General features: G+C 39.1%; 1 protein-coding gene across 1 annotated transcript; it reads right to left on the minus strand.

Annotated features, from left to right (window-relative positions):
• Positions 1 to 761: 761 nt before the first annotated feature.
• Positions 762 to 18,259, minus strand: rab15 (RAB15, member RAS oncogene family). The gene is made up of 7 exons (XM_063495423.1): positions 17,918 to 18,259; positions 6,327 to 6,387; positions 4,833 to 4,893; positions 4,126 to 4,203; positions 3,483 to 3,572; positions 2,563 to 2,628; positions 762 to 2,443 (listed from the first exon to the last, which is right to left on the minus strand). The coding sequence occupies exons 1-7, from the start codon at positions 18,039 to 18,041 to the stop codon at positions 2,282 to 2,284; spliced, it is 642 nt and encodes a 213-aa protein (XP_063351493.1). The 5' UTR covers positions 18,042 to 18,259; the 3' UTR covers positions 762 to 2,281.
• Between the last annotated feature and the right edge of the window lie 1,264 nt (positions 18,260 to 19,523).

Raw genomic sequence — 19,523 nt, forward strand, 5'->3', positions numbered from 1 at the left:
TAAATGAGCACACTCAGCAGAAAATAAGTTTTCACTAACATTTGAAGGAGAAAAATGTATGTACGTCTGGTTGTGCTAAAATTTAAAGATTCAGTAACTTGTGCAGCTCACCACATTTTAACTGTAACGCAATGCCAGTATCATTGTGAGAGTTGCCATGCTACCAGTGACCACCAACACTTGCACAACAGATTGTCTCGTGTTTTAGCTTAATGTGGATTCAGTAATTAACATACTTGTTAAGTAACAAATGCTGGCATCATCCTTAACTTGTAGTTACTGGACTGTAATTGTATTTTTTATGGTTAGGTTTATACACTGGCAACATCTGGCCAACTAGAGGGAAAGACAGTGGTTTGCTTTGATAAAGAAATTTCGAACACAATAAACTGTATTTCAGATCCACTTTAGACTCATTTTCTGTCTAAAGTGAGAGCAGTTCAGCATATGATATGATACCATTGCCCACACATTGATAATTATATCACGATACAGCAATTCTATGTTACTTGACACACTGCAATACCATCATCTTGTAAGAGTAATAATGGCCATTAAAAGACAAAAAGCAGGAAACGTGTCATTTCAGGGATTCTGATAATAATTATTAAAAAGGGGTTAAATGAGCAAAGGTTTTATGTTTTTGCCATTAAAATCTTGTCTTTAGTACCCAAACATTTAGCATAGTACTATGTAGTGCATCTCCAAATCATATTTAGTGATTACCAAGAAGACATCTGAGCACAGTGTCATATAACTGCAAGTATTTACTCATAAACATCAGACATCATTTCTTCAAGGTTAACATGTTGCATGTAATATAGTTACACAAATGCAATTAAAGTAGTCTGAAAGAAAGAGAAAAATAAAGTTCCTGAAAACAACACAGATAAGTTGTGTATCTAGAGTGTAGTCCAGAACACAATTCGCCACGACATACCGCCGCTTCACATGTTGCACACGTTAACAATTGTTTTGAGTAGCATTTAGTAATACTAAGTTGCAAAAAATGTAGCCAAAGTTCATCTTTCTGTGTCTACTCTCCAAACAGGCAACTCTGGTCAAATGCTTCACTTATATTACGGTTAGGTGAATATTAACTTCATTGAAGTTACAATAAAAAGAAAGGAAAGGAGTGTGAAACGCATGCAGAACCCTCATTTGTCCTTTGTTAAATCTGTGAGCAAACAAAAGAAAAGGCATCTCCACTGAACTCTGTACAAAACATCTATTAAAAGAACAAAATAATCGATACATTATTATCTTCACAAAGGGAATATTTTAGACCATCGAGAATACCCATGTGGACTTTTTATACAGCCCTCTACAGTGAAGTTCATGACATACGCTTGCTCATGAGTCTATCAATCTACATTGCTTTTAAAAACGTGGTATGTACAATGCAATAAGCAGTCAGCGATCCACCTGTACTATAGTTTCTTCTATAAACAAACTCTATAAAATAATAAAAATACCTTCTGTTTGCTACAGGGAAACTATATTATTTTGCTCTCAATGTTTCCCTCGCCATAGACTGGTAAATCAGACCACTTAGATAATATTACAAGCTGCAACACTTCCTCTGTAGTCATGATATGCATGAAAACAATGCAAACAAAATGCAATAAAGTGGATGCATATATTCAGAATCATTTCGCTCCGTTGAAGGAAGCCACTGAAAGTGCAAATAAAACCAAAAACAAACGGAAGAAGAAGAAAAACAGGGATGTAATGACCGCTGGACATCTCGAGTGCTGTTTTTGCAATGCATATAGCACCCTCTTGTGGTAATTTCTTGTACTGGATCTAAAGCATTTAAAGGTAAAAAAAAAAGGATTTCAACCAATTCCTCTGTACTCTACACCTGTGTAGCTTATAAAGAAAACATTATCAAATTTTCATTTTCACCCCTTTTAGAAGTTTTGTGTCCATTGCCAAATTTGCAGTGGATAGAGATCACATTTGGTTACAAAGACATGCTAAACTGTTCAGAAAATGGTGAACATTCAGTTACAAGGAGGCAAACAGCCTTTGTTCAGCAAAATATTTCTCGCTTGACCCTTAAAACTGCTCTCAAGTGACTTGTTGGCACTTTTGACCCTGCCCCACCAAACTAAATTAAAATACTAAGATGAAACCTAGCTGAAATCAAAATTACAGACACGTGAGCCTCATCCTCAGGTGAGAAAAAAAGAAAAGAAAAAGGAAACACATTTTTCCAGGAGTGTGCAAAGTGTGTGGCATGTGTGACATATGTTCAGTCAGGATTCAAGGTTTTCCTCTAACACCAGCAGCCTTTGCGTTGGTCGCCAGCAGCACTGTCACAGAGTCCCTCCTCTTCCTCCAGAGCAGTGAGATTGAGCTCGTCGTTGACGGACATCCGGAGTAGATCCAGGTCCTTTTTGTTGGCTGCCAGCACCTGCTCAGCCAGTCGTGTAAAAGTCTTTGTAGGAGACACAGAGACATGATGAGACACCAAGGAATTTCCCCCTGTGATGCAATTACAGGTACATGCATTTCTGTGCATGGCTTTGAGAGAAGTGTCTCCCCGTGTAACCTCACCTCTGTTATATTATGATTGGTGAAGGCACTTGTCTCAAAGAAGTCCATTCCATAAGCCTTGGCCAGCTGGAAGACAGATTACGGTGAAAATGGGAGCAATTCAATTTATTTAATTAAAGTTGTTTTTTAACGAAATTGGGAGATGCTAGTTTAAAATCTCAAAAAGAAATGGTGACTATGAACTCCCATTAGAATAGAAATGCTCCATTAAATGGAAAAATACTGAGCACGTTGTGTTTCTTTAGTGACGGCTCCCTCTCACCCGAATAATCCCAGGTATCTAAACCAGCGGTCCCCAACCCCGGGGCCACGGACTGGTGCTGCTCCATGAGTCGTTTGGTACTGGGCCACAAGAGTTGAGGCTCGGGTTTGAAATGTACGGCTTTTAGGGTTTTTATCATTGTTTTTTATCATTTTTATCGTTAACTCGGTTTCCCTGGATTTTTTGCTGCGTGTCATGAATAAATCTTCTTCCTTTTTTCTTTTTTTTTTGGTGCCGGTTTTGGTACTGGTTTTTGGTACGACACCTTAAAGGCCGTTCCGTGAAAATATTGTCGGACATAAACCATAAAAAAGGTTGGGGACCGCTGATCTAAACAGCAGAGCCACAAAATCCCCTCAAAGGTTCTGACATGTCACCTGTCTGTAGGGTTGTTCAATTATGGCAAACCTAGAACATCAGAACTAGAAAGAAATCAAACTTGGTCACCTGTCTGTAGTCAGACTGAAAATAGTCAATAAATAAACAGACATGAACTGAACTAAGAGGACTTGCCACTGTGAATCGTTTTAAGTACATTTTCTGGGCATTTTGGGAATGAACCTATGACTCTACCTCTATTTTATTTATGTATTATTTAATCTAAACTGAACTCAAGTTTTGCTAGGTACACATAGCCATCGATGCCAGAGTGACCCACCTTGACGCCTTGCTCAGTGGCCACCTGCCTCTTGTCCACTTCATCTGACTTGTTCCCTACGAGGATCTTCTGGACCTTGTCAGGAGCGTACTGCAGGGGTTTGTGATGTGGACATGAAGAGATGTTTACAGACAAGGGAGAAGAGCAGAAAACAAAATGAAAGCGATAAGACAGCAGAGAGCCGTTTCAAATGCCAGGAGAATGCAGAGAGAGCGACAGTGTACAGGAAATGAGACCTAGATTAAAAGCAAGTGGGAAGCGTGCCAGCATCAATAGGTGATATATTTGGAGAGACCCATAGAGGAAATTACATTCATAATGACTAAATTAATAGCATAAGATCACCTGGGAAATGATAAAGGGGAGCGGAAGACGAGAGAGCTTTATGAAGAAAAAGTGAGCGCATGTGGAAAAACCGTGTTCTTTCCGATATTTATGACAAACGAAGATGAAACACCGTAAATGCAGAATAGCTGTCAGGTCAGTGTGTTTGGTTTCTATCACACCATGCCAGCCATATGTTCTTCATCAAGCTGGAGCCTCTGCACACTCGGTACATTTGTTACTTCGGGTCTTTCGACAGTGTTGAAGAAAAATGTGCCTAATTTATTGAGTTCTTAAATCCCAAATCACACTGACTCACCTCGTCCACGTCGCTGGCCCACTTCATGATGTGCTGGAAAGATCGCTCACTCGTGATGTCATATACCAGGAAGATCCCCTGAAAAGAGGGGACAACAACATGCATATTTTTCGAGCACCTTTGAGATCCATGTTTACAAAATGTTCTCAGTTGCTTGAACCCTTTTTGGAGCATTTCACAACACGTTCCTATGATTCCCATAAACAAATCAGACTAGCACTTGGAAAACTGGCTGCCTCTACTGGCACTGTGTTCTGTGTTGTGAGCCACAGTCTGGAAGAGAAATCCACTCAACTGTTTTATAGCACAAAACAGGATAAAGAAACTTTCCTTTCAATTTCATTACCAGTTTCTGGTAAATAGACAATTAGGTTTCAGCCAGTTTAACCTCTTTAGCAGCCCAAAACAAATTTCATGCTGCTGCGAAAGGGCTACACACTCCTTTGAGGAAAGGAAGAAGAACATTTACGACACCACTAGTCTCAGATAAAATCCTCTTGTTGTGAAAACCTCAGGGTAGCAGCTCCACTATGATCCCTTTAAGAGAAGTAACATAAGCAGCTGTAAGGATTAGGCCAGGGTTATTCTTGTAGCTGGAACAAATTGAATTTAAAACAGATTAGACTTAAATTTTAACTGTGTGTGTGCAGAAATAATATTGCATCAATTTATGGCAGAGTAACTGAAGGAGACTTAAGGTCAGCTACCTGCGCTCGTCTGTAGTACTGCTTAGTGATGGTCTGGTACCTTTCCTGGCCCGCAGTGTCCCTGCAAAACAAACATATATGAATATTCATTTTGTGATTATAATACAATGACATGGAGCGCAGGAGGCAGGTAATTAGAAGTGTTGAGGCTAAAGAGGACACTTAGCAAAATCTCGACCAGACACCTAAAATACCTTTTCAGCTTTTCAGACAATAACAAAAAAGGGCAAACTGTGGTCAGCGGAGCTTTTGTTAGTGACTCTTGTGCAGCTTTTGCGATGTCAAAGTTAAGACTTCAGGTAGAAAGATGTATGTGAAATGCAGTTTATAGGCTCTCTAGATAAAATGCAAAAAAACAGCAGTTGATCTGTGATCTGGTTAAATTCATAAAAGTCTTTTCTAAAAAAAAAAAGAAGTTGAGCGATTTAACTGCATTTTAACAATTTTTTGCAGAAAAAGAAAATTCCCTCATGCATTTTGATTTCTACTTAATTCTCCAACGTCAGTGTGAAGCATCAGTGGTTAAGTTTGGGAAAATGTCATCACTCTAGTTGTGAGTTATGACAGGGCACAAACTTCAGGTTTGGTGCTACAAAAATGCTTTTTTGCTCCGAGCAAATTTACACCATCATCCTTTCAGCTGCATCAAGGATTTAATATGCATGAAAGATGGGTGACTAAAATGTACGTGCTATCTTCTAGGTGAAGTCAATGCAGGTGGACTTTAAACCTGGATGCTATCTGAAGGCCGCCAGATGGAGATAGCTGTGGTTGGAAAAAGAAATTCTATCCTATGGAAGTCTCTGGGAAAATGGTTTTCTGTGTTGACCTCTGTAAACACCTTCCAGCTGAGTTTTTGGACTCAATCATTCATTTTTGATCTGGGACACTGGATTAAAAAATATTTTGTAAATCTTGGTCATACTATGTCTTCAAATGGAGAAATATCTGTGGTTTGAAATCACTCTTGAGGCTTCAAAGTAGAACTTTCATCTGCGGTTGTGCCTTTTGGGTCACCTTTGATATAATTATCTGACAAATAGCACGGCTTGTTGTGCACTAAAGTTTCTTTCAGCTTCTCCTGTTTAATTTTAAGAAACACAGATGATGTTCCCAACACAACCCTATCAGGATTTGTGTCTCCCGCTAACTGCAAACAAGGGAACTTGTTTTAGGCAAACGTGTTAACCACTATGTTGATTTTACTTTATTTTAGCACTAATTAGCAATTATGCAATTTATGAATACACCTTGCTAACCAAGCTTGTTATCTCCACCTTTCAATCCAAATATGGTCCCTTTGTGCTCCAAAAAAACAAGATGCTGGCGGCGTTAATGCCTGACATGAGGTTTCAGAACAGTAGCCCACATATCAGTAGCTGGCATTATGGTTTACATAATACTTTTTTTATTTTTCACACGCAGTCTATGGCTAACCCTTCAAACAACATACAACACCTTATAATAAGATTTTGTCTCTTTCCAGTTTCTTACCATATCTGTATGCGAACTTTGATACCATCTATTAGTAGTGTCTTCATTTTAAAGTCGACCCCTGCAAGGGAGAAGATACGATTAGGAAACACAGCATCACATTCACAGAGTAGCTTTATTTGATATTTCTCCCAGAGACAGCCTAAATGCTCTGACTGTTGTCAGAATTGTATACACTCTCCTTTCGGTAAGCGACCAACATTAATTAACCAAGCTTGTCCGACAGATGGACGTTTACCACTATCTGGTCCAGCTTTGCAACATCATAGGAAACATTAACACAAAGAGAGGCACATCATCCCTGTATAATCAGCCTGAGAGAAGGTCGAGCTAATGATCCAGTGAGCAGAGTGCTCGTTTAGTTCAGTCCTTTGTATTGACTGTGTGGGGGAGGGGTTGGGGGGGTGGAACAAGAAAAAAAGAGCTATATGATAACTGAGCACAACATAACAGCAAACAGGAGGGATGGGAAGAAAGAAAAGAGAGCTGGGAAGGGGTTAAGTAAACAGTCACTCACGCTTCAGTGATCTCTGATCGATTTCAGACAGCTGAGTGCGATATTATTCACAGAAAGTCAGACAGGGGCAAGTTTATTTTCTATCAGGAGGACTGTCCATTTTTGAACATATATGAGAGTTTTTAGTTTGTTTGCTTTTTTGGCATTTATAATTTGCTTGTAAATGTGCAGCAATTTATGGAAACATGGTCAAACATACATGGAAATACAGTATATAAAGCAAAAACTAGGTTTTGCACAATTCTATTGAGCTTGAAAGTCAATATTTGGTATGACCATTTTAATTATTCAAGCCTCAGACAAGCTTTCTTGTAATTTCTTTAAGCAGATTCAAAACTTTAAAGCCCTACTTTGGATGTTGGCTGCCTTTTGTTCTGTTCTCTGTCAAGATGATCCCATACTGCTTCAATAATATTGAGGTCTGGGCTCTGGGGAGGCCAATCCATGACTGATATTTGTGCACTGTGGCATTTTCTATTTACTGTGCATGCATGCTTTTACTAGGTTTGTTTTATAAAATGTTTGGAATCATTGTCAGGACGAAAAATGAAGCTTTTGCTGCTTTCCACATCTTACCATGCTGACATGTGCCAGGTTTTTCACTAATAGTTCTTTGTGAATCACATTCTTTGTGCAAAAACACTATTTCATACAATTTTTCCTTGCATTAATGAAAGAAATGCTTAAAATGCTAAGTTTTTGTTAAAGGCTTCTAAGACCAAAATGCAAAAAGACACAATTTAAAATTGGTTCTTTGCTTAGTTGTCTGTTATTTGTATACACAACACTGGTTCCCTTGAGTTAGGTGTCCTTTTTAATGCTCCAAAGACTCATAGGTAAGTCTTAAGTGGCTTAACAAATTAAAAGACTTTGCAACAGTGAGGTGCAAGGAGTGGACTTCAAATGAATGACAAAGCAACAAATGGCCAAAGAAAAACATTGAAAGAACTTCAGAAACTTTGGAAAACTCTTGTTCAATATAGCCTTAAAAATTATAAGAAATTCTGGCTCCTTAGAAAAAAACATATAAAGAAATGTGGGGAAATGAGGACTTTTTGATAGTAGTGTATATGTAATAAGACTGTAGAAGAAGAGCCTGAAGCCAGGATCTCAGAGAAACTGCAGTAAACTGAGTCCTGTTTTGCATGGCAATACCCCCAAACCCCCCGAATATCAATAATAACAAACAACCGCTATAGTAAGTCTTTAACGTTTGGATAAGATACAGTAAAATTCCTAAACAAAGCAATCAGATTTTACATTCAACTACAGTCATTGTTTTCCTCATCTCCTTTATCTATAATGCAGACTAATGCAGTTAAGTCAATACAAAGCACACCCACAGGCTTCTATAGACCGCACTAATCCCTGGGAAATCAATTAACTGTTCATCCCAATTAACCTGATACTCAACACCCCTGTGCCACAGCCAGCATCACACGCACAGAAAGAGCTACCGGGTCCAATCGATTCACAGAAATGGAAAACGTCCTGCTTGTGTTTTTTATTATGAGGTTCATTTTCTAAGACACTGACATAAGGAAAAGCTGGCATATCTACTACAGCTGGCCGAACTTGTTTTCAGATTATACTTAGGCTAAGAAGGAGTCCAGTGAATGTTGCTGGAGGCTAGAGTGAACTGGCTTGACAATAAGGGGCCTCATTTAAAAGTTATACTCAACCTTTGCCTTTGACCAGAGAGATTTCAGACTAAATGAAAGGTCAGCATCACAATCAGCAGCTTGCCCTGCCCGAGGCTTGAGACAAGAGAGGAGACCATTAAAAAAGATGCTGTCTTCCTGCATTGTATTAAGCAAGTCAGATAGTCATTCATGCAAATTGTAATGATTTGAGCAGAAAATGCGGATATAGACAGAAAGCCTAATGGGCTCTGCAGTTTAACAGTGAATGTCTACAACTAAGAATCTGACCAAATCTGGAAAATCAAGAAAACTAAACTGACAAACCATTAAAGTCTAAGTTCTATTTTGAGAAAAGCAAGTCATGCTTCAGCCTACACTGTCTTCTTCCAGCTGCCAAACAAATCAACTTCAGTGGGCTTTTCATCCATCCAGCCAGCCATTTTACAAAACTTATCCTATTGACAGGAAGAAGGGGTTTTTCCATCAAGCTGGCATTGGACAAGCAGGAACCTCTAAAGCTGAAAAAGCCAAAAAACCCCAACAAAATCTGCAGTTCCTAGAATGGCCACTTGAGGCTTCAAAAATGAGCCAATCCCGATAGACTTTCATGTTAAATGGCCAACTTTACAGCAGAAAAAAGTGTGTTTACAGCGTGGTAGAAAAATTGTTTGGACCTCTAAGGACAGTTTCCTCTTCATAACAATTCAAAGCTGTTTTATTCATAACTTATTTCTCTGCACACTGGAGTTACGAGTGTTTCAGTTCACCTCTGCTAATCGAAGTTGCCTCTCCAATGTGTTTGTGCCTTTTTGAGCATTTAATGGAATAATCAGATTAATATTGATGCAGACCACCAAAAAGGTTCGTACTTCAGCTTTGCATTGTGAAATTATGTGTCTGTTATGTAGCACCAATTAGCCTATATCTATGCCTTTTCATTGCATGTATACAGTTCACTTTGCTAACCAAACTTGCTAGCATTAGCACCCCAGCCTTCTACACAACTGTGGTCATTTTTAGCTCTAAGAAAAACCTGTCAGCGGCCAAATGGTAACACTGAACCTTCGCTATGCAGAATTCAACACCATGCGTGGCATCACAGTGGCGGCATTCATCTTTTATATTGCTTTCGATTACTTTATAACAACTGTGCGAAATGAAGCAAATTTAGTTGTAGTTGCAAAGCACGTAGAAACAAAGACAGCCTTCAACATAAAAATGTCTGTTTTCTGAGCTTCTTTTCCCTACAGTTTTTCAGTCTGCATTAGAAAAAAATGTAGAACGCCCTGAATACTGCTGTTCAAGGACAGAATTTTTAAAAAAGCATGTGTATCTGCTGTTACAGCCATAAATGTTTTAATCTGTTGCAACTATCTGCAATCGGTTAAAAAAGCCTTAAAAGGAAAGACACAAGTACATTTGATTGACAGTCTGTTACTATTCGAAATGTTATTGCTTTTTTGTTATATGAACTGGCAAAGTCTATTGTCCTGACGGAATATATGATAGAGAATAGAGCTGGATCGTGTCCGTGACTTGCACACATTTGAATTAGCGATATGAATACTGCATACTAAATCCTGCGCTCACCTTTTGTAGCTCTGTAAAAAAAAAACATTAATCTTGAGGAACACCTTGAAAAAAACAAAAGCTTCTTGTCAGCTTTGCTTCTTCCCTTCAGAGGCACAATGTGCACAGTATGAGAGACAGCAGTTAATTGAACACGGCAGCATTTCACAATCAGCAGTTTGAGAGCCATGTAAAAACAAATGGCTACACACCCAAAATTGACTTGACTAATTACTGGGATGACTATGTTTGACTGTGCAAGACGGATTAGGCAGTAAAATATGTCAGCGTGCTGTAGGTAATGGTGACAGGCTCACTAACAGATGGATGGACGGATGGATGCTCTGGCACTGACACCCAGTCACTGGGGGATGGATCTGACATGCATGACTAGCATTACTAGCAGAGGACAGACAACAGCTGTCAACAGCTGTTGTCTTTGGGGAACACAAGGACAAGGGGCAATCCTTCTTTGGCAATAATAAACTTGTCATCAATCTGTACTGAAACACAATCTTATTAGGATTCTTCAGTACCAGGAACACATAGAGGAAAAAAGGTGGCAAAACTTTTTTTTAAATTTAAGGCTGATAATAGCACATGAGGGATTAAAAGCAAGAGCGAGGATGTGAAAGCAAAACACGGGGTTTGAGGGATGTCAAGGGAGAAAAACAGTGGAACATGTCTTTTTAAGATGGGTAAAATATCCGAGCCAGAGGAAAAATTCTACAGAATTTTAGAAAAGGTCCAAGAGAAAGGGTTGTCAAAGTGTTTTATGACTGAATACCAAGTTATGGAGCCAACATGTGACTGAGGACCAGAGAAGAAAAAGACACACGTCATTAAGTTAACATTTGTAATGTGTCCATTCATAGGAAAGGGGTTTATGCTAGTTTATAGTTAGTGAAGTAGCTTTTACATTCCTTGGCACCTGTTGTATTTGACAGTTGCAGGATGACACAGTCTGCTTTAATGGGTTGAAAAGAAGGTTATCCAGGAAAATTGTTGCTTTAACACAGTATAACAAAAACTGTGGATGATTAATACTGAACCCTTGGAGTGATTTTATAATAAAGGGTCTTCTAACTACACTCAAGCCAAGTAGATGGCAGAAATGTACCTTACTAATAGATGTCAGCTGCTTCAAAGAAGAAGGAAACAAATAAGTATAGAAATGCTGAAGGCAAATGCTGATGAGTTTAAGGAATCTCCACTTAAAACCTTTTTTATCAGTAATAAAATGTCACGTCTTAAAAAAAATTATTTTAGAAAGATTTAATTAAAATGAAATCTGTTTAAGGATCTTGAGGTGTATGAGTGCATCTATGAAAAACCTCTGCAAAGCCTCCAGAAAGAGTTGTGTAAAACATATTCAATTCATGGAGCTTATATTCAGTCAGCAGTGGTTGAGAGTTAAGACTAAAAGTTTGACAGAAGAAATATTTAGAGTTGCAAAAGTAGTAATCTCACAAACTTCTGTAGCCTGTACCTAATCTGTGCTTGAGGGTGGCAGCTCAGCCGTGTGATCTGAGCCACTTCTTGCTGAACTGTCTGCAGCTGAGCCACATTGTGGATGAAGGAGGAAGCTGTAATGGAGATAGAAAAAGGGGACCTTCTTCTGGTTTTGGTGCGTCAATCTTGGCTGTGCACTGTGAATCTTTTTGTATTGGAGTAACCATTGAAAATGACTCTCAGTATGAAACATTTAGGGTCAATTGGTCAACAAGTTTATACTCTATGATTAAATGTTAGATAAAAATTCTTGTGCACCTACTTTAGGAAAGAACCAATTCTAAATGGTATCTTTGGGGAACTGGATAACTGGAGAAAAAAAAAGTAGCAGGCCTAAAAAAACCTAATCTACAGCAAATGAACAGCATCTGAAAGTCATTCAGAAAGAAGGAAATCATTGTCAATATGTATGCAGGAGGAGAGGAATATCACTGAATCTCTACAGTTGTACATCTGTAAAACAGAGTGCAGGCTCTGTCATGGTTTGGGGCTGAATTTTAGCCAGTGGTGTTGGGAATCTTTTCAAAACTGATTAATTTATGAACACAAAGTACCACCAGATTTTGTAATACCATATGGAAAGCATACCATATGGAAAAATGAAGCAACAGGTCAATTTTTCAGCACCACAATATTCCCAAATACTTCAAATGCAAGCATACGTAGATAGTAACACTATCAGTCGTGGACTGGCCTCCCCAGAGCCTGGACCTCAAAGTTACTGAAGCAGTGTGGAATCATCTTGACAGTGATCAGAACAAAATCCAAATTTGAGCTTTGAATGTCCTTCAAGAAGCCTAGCAAACTAAAAGACGACTATAGTAGTAGAAATGAGGGTTGACTCAAGACAAAACGCTGTATACTGTGTGTATTTATATCTTTTTCCTGTCTTTTTTAAGAAAGACACATTAGAGACATGACAGGAACTGCAGTAAGAGAAACATGCAGTAAAGTTGCCAGCCATCTGAAACTTCCTGACAAATACAACCTCAACTATAGCCACCTCAGCTGACATAATATACTCATAAGATTACTCTATCTGTGCTATGGAAAGGCGCAGAAAAGCCAAGTCTATGACAACACCTCTGTTTCCCTGATAACCTCCTTACAATAGGATAGCCATCTGTGCTGGCTGTAATCCATTTCTGACCCTTTAGAGTACTGAGCTTATCAAGCAGCAGTGAGCTACGTGTATAACCATAACACCACCGGGATCAGTACAATGTGGACAGCTGCTTATTGAGCTATGATATAGAGCAGCACAGGGCTGATATTTTATTGGTGTTTTGACAGCCAGGAGGTCCAATGAGCCCAGTGACAAGACTGGCAAGGTAACAGGGTGGAAGATTAAACTCAGCAGCGTGACTGAATACCATTACTAAATCATCTCTGCAGCTGGTCTTTGTCAGACAAGTGTGCACGCTCCAGCCCCCAAACACAGCTATCTGTGAAAATAAAATGAAATACCTCAACAAGAGAGGAAGTATTACTCATTCAGGTGTGATCAGAACTCTTGCTCCAATTACCGTGGCCTTGTTTGACTCTTAATATTCAATCTTTCCATTTTTAGTCAGCTGAAACTAGAAAGCTAAGTCATAGTTTCTCGTTTCATACATGCAGTGGCAGTTTTAATGACTATAGCACTGATTTTATTTCACTAACTGCCTATCGAACACCTCTTTCAGAAGGTGATGAATCTAAATATGCTGGAAGAAAGTATTGTAAAAGATATAGGAATTTTTTAAGGTAAGTAAGGTGCAGTATTTTGTGAATACTTCAAATGCTTGTGTTAAATCTAATAGAAAATAATAATAAAGGCAAGTTTCTGTGGAGTCTAATGATTTAAAAGCATATTAGAGATGACCCACTACTTCAATTAGTGCATAACATACAGAAATTTAAAAAATAAACTGGACCCAGGCCAGACATGGCTAATTAAGGAAGTGTAAATATTAAGTTCATATTTAAAAGTAATGTGGTGTTATTTTGTACCTAGTGCTTAGATTTTGATTGCTGTGGATGTGTTAAGTGGTTTCCAGTGTTTTGCAAAGAACAAATAAGGTTTAACATGGCAACGGTGAATACTAATAAAAAAAGGTATCTTGTCTCAGTGCAAGAAAGACAACAAACTTAACTCAGGAGACGCAAATGTGGACACGGATTAAAGCTTGATTTAGTCTTCTGTGGGAAATCTACGTCCAAACTTACAACGGAACTGCAAACCATTTTTAATCCTACGCTGCAAACGTCACTGCAGGTTGCATTGACCGGACGTATAGTTACACTTCTCACTAGGTGCACATCAGGTTACGTGGAAGGTTACGCCATAAGCTTAAAAGAGGTTCCTGACTATGTCATAAGTTATGAAGTAGATTTCTGGCAGAAGATTTGTAAGTCACACATGACGGTCTGCACTGCGTGAGTATTTTGCCTTCAGAAGTGCTTTAATTCTGCATGATACAAACTTAACAAGTTGCTGGAAACATTCCTTAGAGATTTTGGACCACACCGACATGATAGCATCACATAGTACCCGCAGATTTGTCAGCTGCACGTCCAATCATGATCAAATCTCCTGTTCCATCACATCCCAAAGGTGCTTTACTGGATTAAGATCTGATGAGCATGGAGGTCATCTAAGTGCAGGATATTCAATGGTATGTTCCAGAAAGATGATTGAGCTTTGTGACATGCAGTCTTGCTGGAAATCGGCCATAAAGGGATTGAGATGGTCAGCAGCAGTGCACGGGTAGGCTGTTGTGTTGGTGCTAAGGGGCTCAAAAATTGTGCCAAGAAAATATCCCCCACACCATTACACCACCACCACCAGTCTGAACTGTTTATTCAAGGCAGGATCAATCTATGCTTTCATGTTGTTTATGCCAAATTCTGACACTATAATCCAAATGTTACAGCAGAAATCAAGACCCATCAGGTCAGGCAACCTTTTTTCAGTCATCTGTTGTCAAATTTTGGTGAGTCCACTGAGAGGTAGGCTCAGTTTCTTAGCTGACATGAGTGCCACCTGGTGTCCTCTTCTGTTGCTGTAGCCCAAGTGAGGCTCAACGTGTTTTCACAGATGCTTTTCTGCATACATTGATTGCACTGAGTGCTTATTTCAGTTACATTTTCCTTTCTATCAGCTCAAGGCAGCCTGGCAATTCTTCTCTGTTCTCTGACTGTCGACTCTGGAGATGGCTATGCATGAAAATCACAGCACTTAAATAGTTTCTGAAATCCTCAGACCAGCCCATCTGGCACCAACAACCATGCAGTGTTCAAAGTCCTTAAATCACCTTTCTTCTTATTACTGATGCCCTGTTTCAAATTCATGTCCATTGTCTTGATCATGTCCACATGCCTAAATGCACTGATTTGCTTCCTTGTGATTGGCAGATAGATATTTGTGTAAACGAGCAGTTGAACTGGGTTTTGTAATAAAGTGAGTGTATATATAGATTTACAGTACGCAAAATTAAACTTCCAATGGTAATTAAAGTATCGGCGTTAAAATTACATTAAATAACAGGCTGACAATATTGCAGTGTATAACCAATATTTTACACAGCACAGTATTGTGATGTTTTTATAGAAGGAAACTTGATCTAAATTACAGTAATTTCAGTGTAAAAATAACTGTTTAACGCTAGAAAACCTGTCTGCATGTACTTTACAGTAAATGAATGCAATTTGACAGTTTTATATTTATGTATAACTGAAGACTGCTTCCTGTAGAATTGGCAGGGACTGACCTGTCATCAAATGCCAAAAAGCATTTACAGGTCACGTGACAACAAAATGCTGTAAAAACACAGGAAAATGTAGTTCTAGAAACAGTGGACATGTTTTCCCAGCTATGTTTTTGTTGTTTTGTTCTGAACCAAGCCTGTCAGTTCAACAACATGTCAACATGACAATATCCTCCACACAATGCCAGCTAAACAACAACAGCTAGTTGAAATCCATCAAAACAGCTAGTTTTGATGGATTTCAGGTCTGGAAACACTTAAAATGCCCTGGACCAAAACCCTTCTCCCACAAGTCACAGCTGACAACCTTAATTCATGCTCTTGTGGCTATATGGGAGAAAATTCACCGTCTTCAAATGCCTTGCAGCAGATTAATGCCTATGGTATAACAACAGCAATCAAAATTCATATATATGTTTTCAGGTATCCGCATACTTATAAATATCTATTCATTATCACACTGTTTAGGAGCTGTTAATGTCTGCATGTTGTGATTGTAGCATTCTGAGTAACAGCAGGAGCATCAGCTTAATGAGAGACTCAGGTTTTTATAGTGTTTTATAAAGGAAAAAATGAGAAGCCACGGGAGCAGCAGTTTTTGGGATAATTAGGAGCGGGAAAATGAATGAGTGGACCGTAAAGGGATGTGATAAATAATGGAGTAACCAATGAGGGGGACAGGGGAGAGAATTTATATCCCTCTGTCAGTGTGAAGGTTGGGAAATGATTCATTGAACCGCTGAAGGAAAGCACTGATGGTGGTCACTCTTGAGCTCCTGCTCTCTCTTTCCCTTTGGAGTTTGTGGGCCCTGTTTATCAGAAGAATTAACTTTTAATTATTTCATGAAAGACCTCTCAGTGTGGCTTATAGGCACCACCTGCTGCCAACAGCTCCTCTGTCCCGTATGAGTCTGGATTTCACTGCCTGCCAGACGGCAGATTCTTACCACATCCAGCTGTGCTTGTGAACACTGGGTATGGTCTAACAAAAGCACAAAAAGATCGATATATTCATCATTTTCAACATACACAAACAGCTGGGATTTTCCTTGTAGGAGACAAGAGAAAGGCTTGCTGCATAGGCTGTAAGCATCACTCTCTCCAGGGTGGAAGTTTCCTGTGGAGTGCTATAGGTCTAGGACTTAAAATAGCATACTGCAGCCTTTGCAGCTGTATGCATCTGGGCATATATCACATCTGGCTGGCAAAAACATGAGGGAAGACAAGCCTTTAAATGAATTTGAGCTTAATAGAGTGTGGATTATTTACAAGAGCATTATTCAAACTAATACAAAGGCATTTATTTAACTACTAAAAGAGTCCAAAAATAAAAAGGAAGAAACAAATAGAGACACAGTCGTGTTCTTATTCCCTTTTTATATTGGATCTTGTGAAGTAATATCTGCCTGTAAATACATGGCTTAGCACCGGATTCATGATTCACTGCCTCGACCTTATCTGGACAACATGTTCTGTGCGTCTTTTCACTACAAGAGTCAGTTATCACTCACAACCAGCAGGAGCATTTCCTGACTTTTTCTTCACCCACCAGCCACGGCAATATTTATATGCTCCCTTCTTCATTTCTGGCAAATTGCAGATCTCTCTATTAACTGAACACACACAGAGAACACAGCCTGCAGACTCTGCAGCAGCATGTGAGTAAAACCCACTGCTTACTGTATATCCTTATTTCCCTCACCTCAAAGGAAAACACGGTAATGCGCCTGTCGTGACTCTGAATCCAAACTACGAAGTGCACAGCCCATATTAACTATGAGAATGAAGGCTGTCTTGGCTTTGCTGAGTCAATAGTCATTGATGGGGAAGTGGCAAATCTACGAGTTTGTTCTGCAAACAGAGAAGGAGCTGAACATGTCAGAGTCAGCCTTGTCAGTCACAGAGAGAACATCTGATTAGTGCATACCTGGATTGTGTAACTGATATTTAGTCAGTGATGTTTGCAGTTTTAATCATTTGACAAACTCTCATTTTACAAGATTTTACATTTTATTTAAAGACCTCACAGAATGGGTCACTAAATTTGTGCCAGGCATTGAGTTGAGAAGGAACTTTGATCAGAAACCACTTGCAGCCAATTAATGCACACCTGGTGACTCCAGGGCCCCAGTTTAACCGGTAACAAGGATGCTGATGCAAAACGTCCACTTCTCATATATATATATATATATATATATATATATATATATACACATATATATATATATATACATATATATAATTTTTTGTTATTTTTTTGAATGGCACTCGTTTGCATAGTCAGTGCCAAGTGCTGGTAGTTGGTGAACTCATCTGCATGGCTGCCAAGTGTTGGCTCTTCCCCTCTCAGGGCTTCTCCAACCAATCCAATCACGCTTTTCTATTTCTGCTGTATGAATTCACTGCTATGGTTAAATAATAACGCAGTACTTTCCCGTTCAACCTTATTGGATCTAATTGGTAAAAATTAATTGGCCACAAAAAAGGGGGACACACACACATAAAACGATGAAAGAGGGTTAGGATAAATCAGGAAGCTGATCAACATGAAGTGCAGAAAACAGGTAACAAACGAGTCTTGCTGGCAGTGCAGCGTCTTACCGATGGTGGAGATGTGAGATGGGTGAAATTCGTTGTCCGTGAATCTGCATAGCAAACATGTTTTCCCAACCCCAGAATCTCCGAGAAGCAGGAGTCGGAAGAGCACATCGTACTGCTTAGCCATAGTGTTGCACGTATTGTTGAAATATAAAAGCCGGAGTCAGCTAACTCAGTGATGGACGAGCGACCCCTCCCCACCTGCATCCCATATCTGCTCAGAAGCTCAGCATAAACGGCTTTGACTTTGGTTTTTTTTCTCTTTTTTTCCTCACTGGTTTTGGGTCGGTGGTTAACAAAACAAGGATGCCCCAGCTCCACACTCAGCCTCCAGCTTCCACTGGGCGCGGTGGACCGCTGTCAGGTGAGACTCAATGATAAAAAGACACTTCCGGTGATGTTTTTCAACATAAAAGTGCCCCTTTCCCGCTACTAGTTTTGAATCTTAACATGTTCTGTACACGCTGTTGGCTTTATAAGTTTTGATAGTGACAACAAATAATACACCAGGCCAAAATTTCCCAGACTTTAGCTGTTTACATCTGCCAAAACAAAATCTAAAAATGTTTATGAATTACAAAACATAAAATGGTTGTTTAATAACTTGTTTCTAAAGCTAGGAAAAGACATAAAGCTTGTCTTTTTTTCCTTTAGTAAGGTATGGTGCTATTGGTGTCTTGCAGAACCTTTCTCGGGTGCAGTAATAATAACAATAATATCAATCAAGTCCAAACAATCATATAAGGTACTGCTACTTTGAGTAGATTATTATTTGTAGCATCTACAGGGCTAGGGGCCACAGAGATGGGTTGGATATACAGCCTGTATCTGTCCCGAGACAGGATCTACAGCAGACTGTTTCCGCTATACTGCTACACGGTCAGACGTAGGAAATCTTTCATACCACATGCAATAATTCTCAGCACTGAATATCACAATGTATATGTCTGACAGAGAGTCATCTCTATAATACTAACAATAACAACAACAACAATAATAATTATAGGCCTAAAGTTTTACTCAGGACAACTTTACAAGACCGGGCCTGAAAAATAGAGTTTAGTAAATGTGCAAAAGCTTAATTAAGCCTCTTAACATATACACATAACATCAACAAACAAATGTGCAGTTAATTACAGCCCAATAATATTGTATATATCATAGTCCTAGGAACAGCAAGATACTGCGCAGGACCCTCAACCTCCCAGGCATCTGGTAGAGGACACGAGCTTGAAGGATAGACCGCCCGCAGGGGCGAGAGAGGGGAATTTGTTATATGTAACCGTGAAACACTTTCTTAAAGGTGGTCGATTTTTACCTTAAATAACTTTCTGTTTTAATTTGGATGGCAAAACTGAACTATTTCCGGTATTTTTTTTTTCTTCCCTCCCCCCCTCCTCCCCCGGGTAGTTTACCATACATACCTTAGGTCAACAGCAGAAATATTGCCTGCGGTTACATTGACTCTCAGAATGCCAGTTAATTAAATTAAATTAAACGCTCATAAACACTTAAAATGTATGTTTACCACTTTTCCAAGCGGCACTGCTCGTTTCTTTACATTCTCGCGTTCAGTGAATAAAACGCTACTAAAGACTTTTGTTCCCTT

The sequence above is a fragment of the Pelmatolapia mariae genome, linkage group LG15 (assembly GCF_036321145.2).
Source record: "Pelmatolapia mariae isolate MD_Pm_ZW linkage group LG15, Pm_UMD_F_2, whole genome shotgun sequence".
NCBI lineage: Eukaryota > Metazoa > Chordata > Actinopteri > Cichliformes > Cichlidae > Pelmatolapia > Pelmatolapia mariae.

What these genes read in the sequence shown, in the direction of transcription:
- rab15 (XM_063495423.1), bottom strand. Translation starts at nt 18,041, where the DNA reads ATGGCTAAGCAGTACGATGTGCTCTTCCGACTCCTGCTTCTCGGAGAT. An exon ending in CCACTGAGCAAGGCGTCAAG is followed by an intron (nt 2,629 to 3,482) that starts GTGGGTCACTCT and finishes TCTGTCTTCCAG; the next exon opens with CTGGCCAAGGCTTATGGAAT. An exon ending in CCAATCATAATATAACAGAG is followed by an intron (nt 2,444 to 2,562) that starts GTGAGGTTACAC and finishes TCTCCTACAAAG; the next exon opens with ACTTTTACACGACTGGCTGA.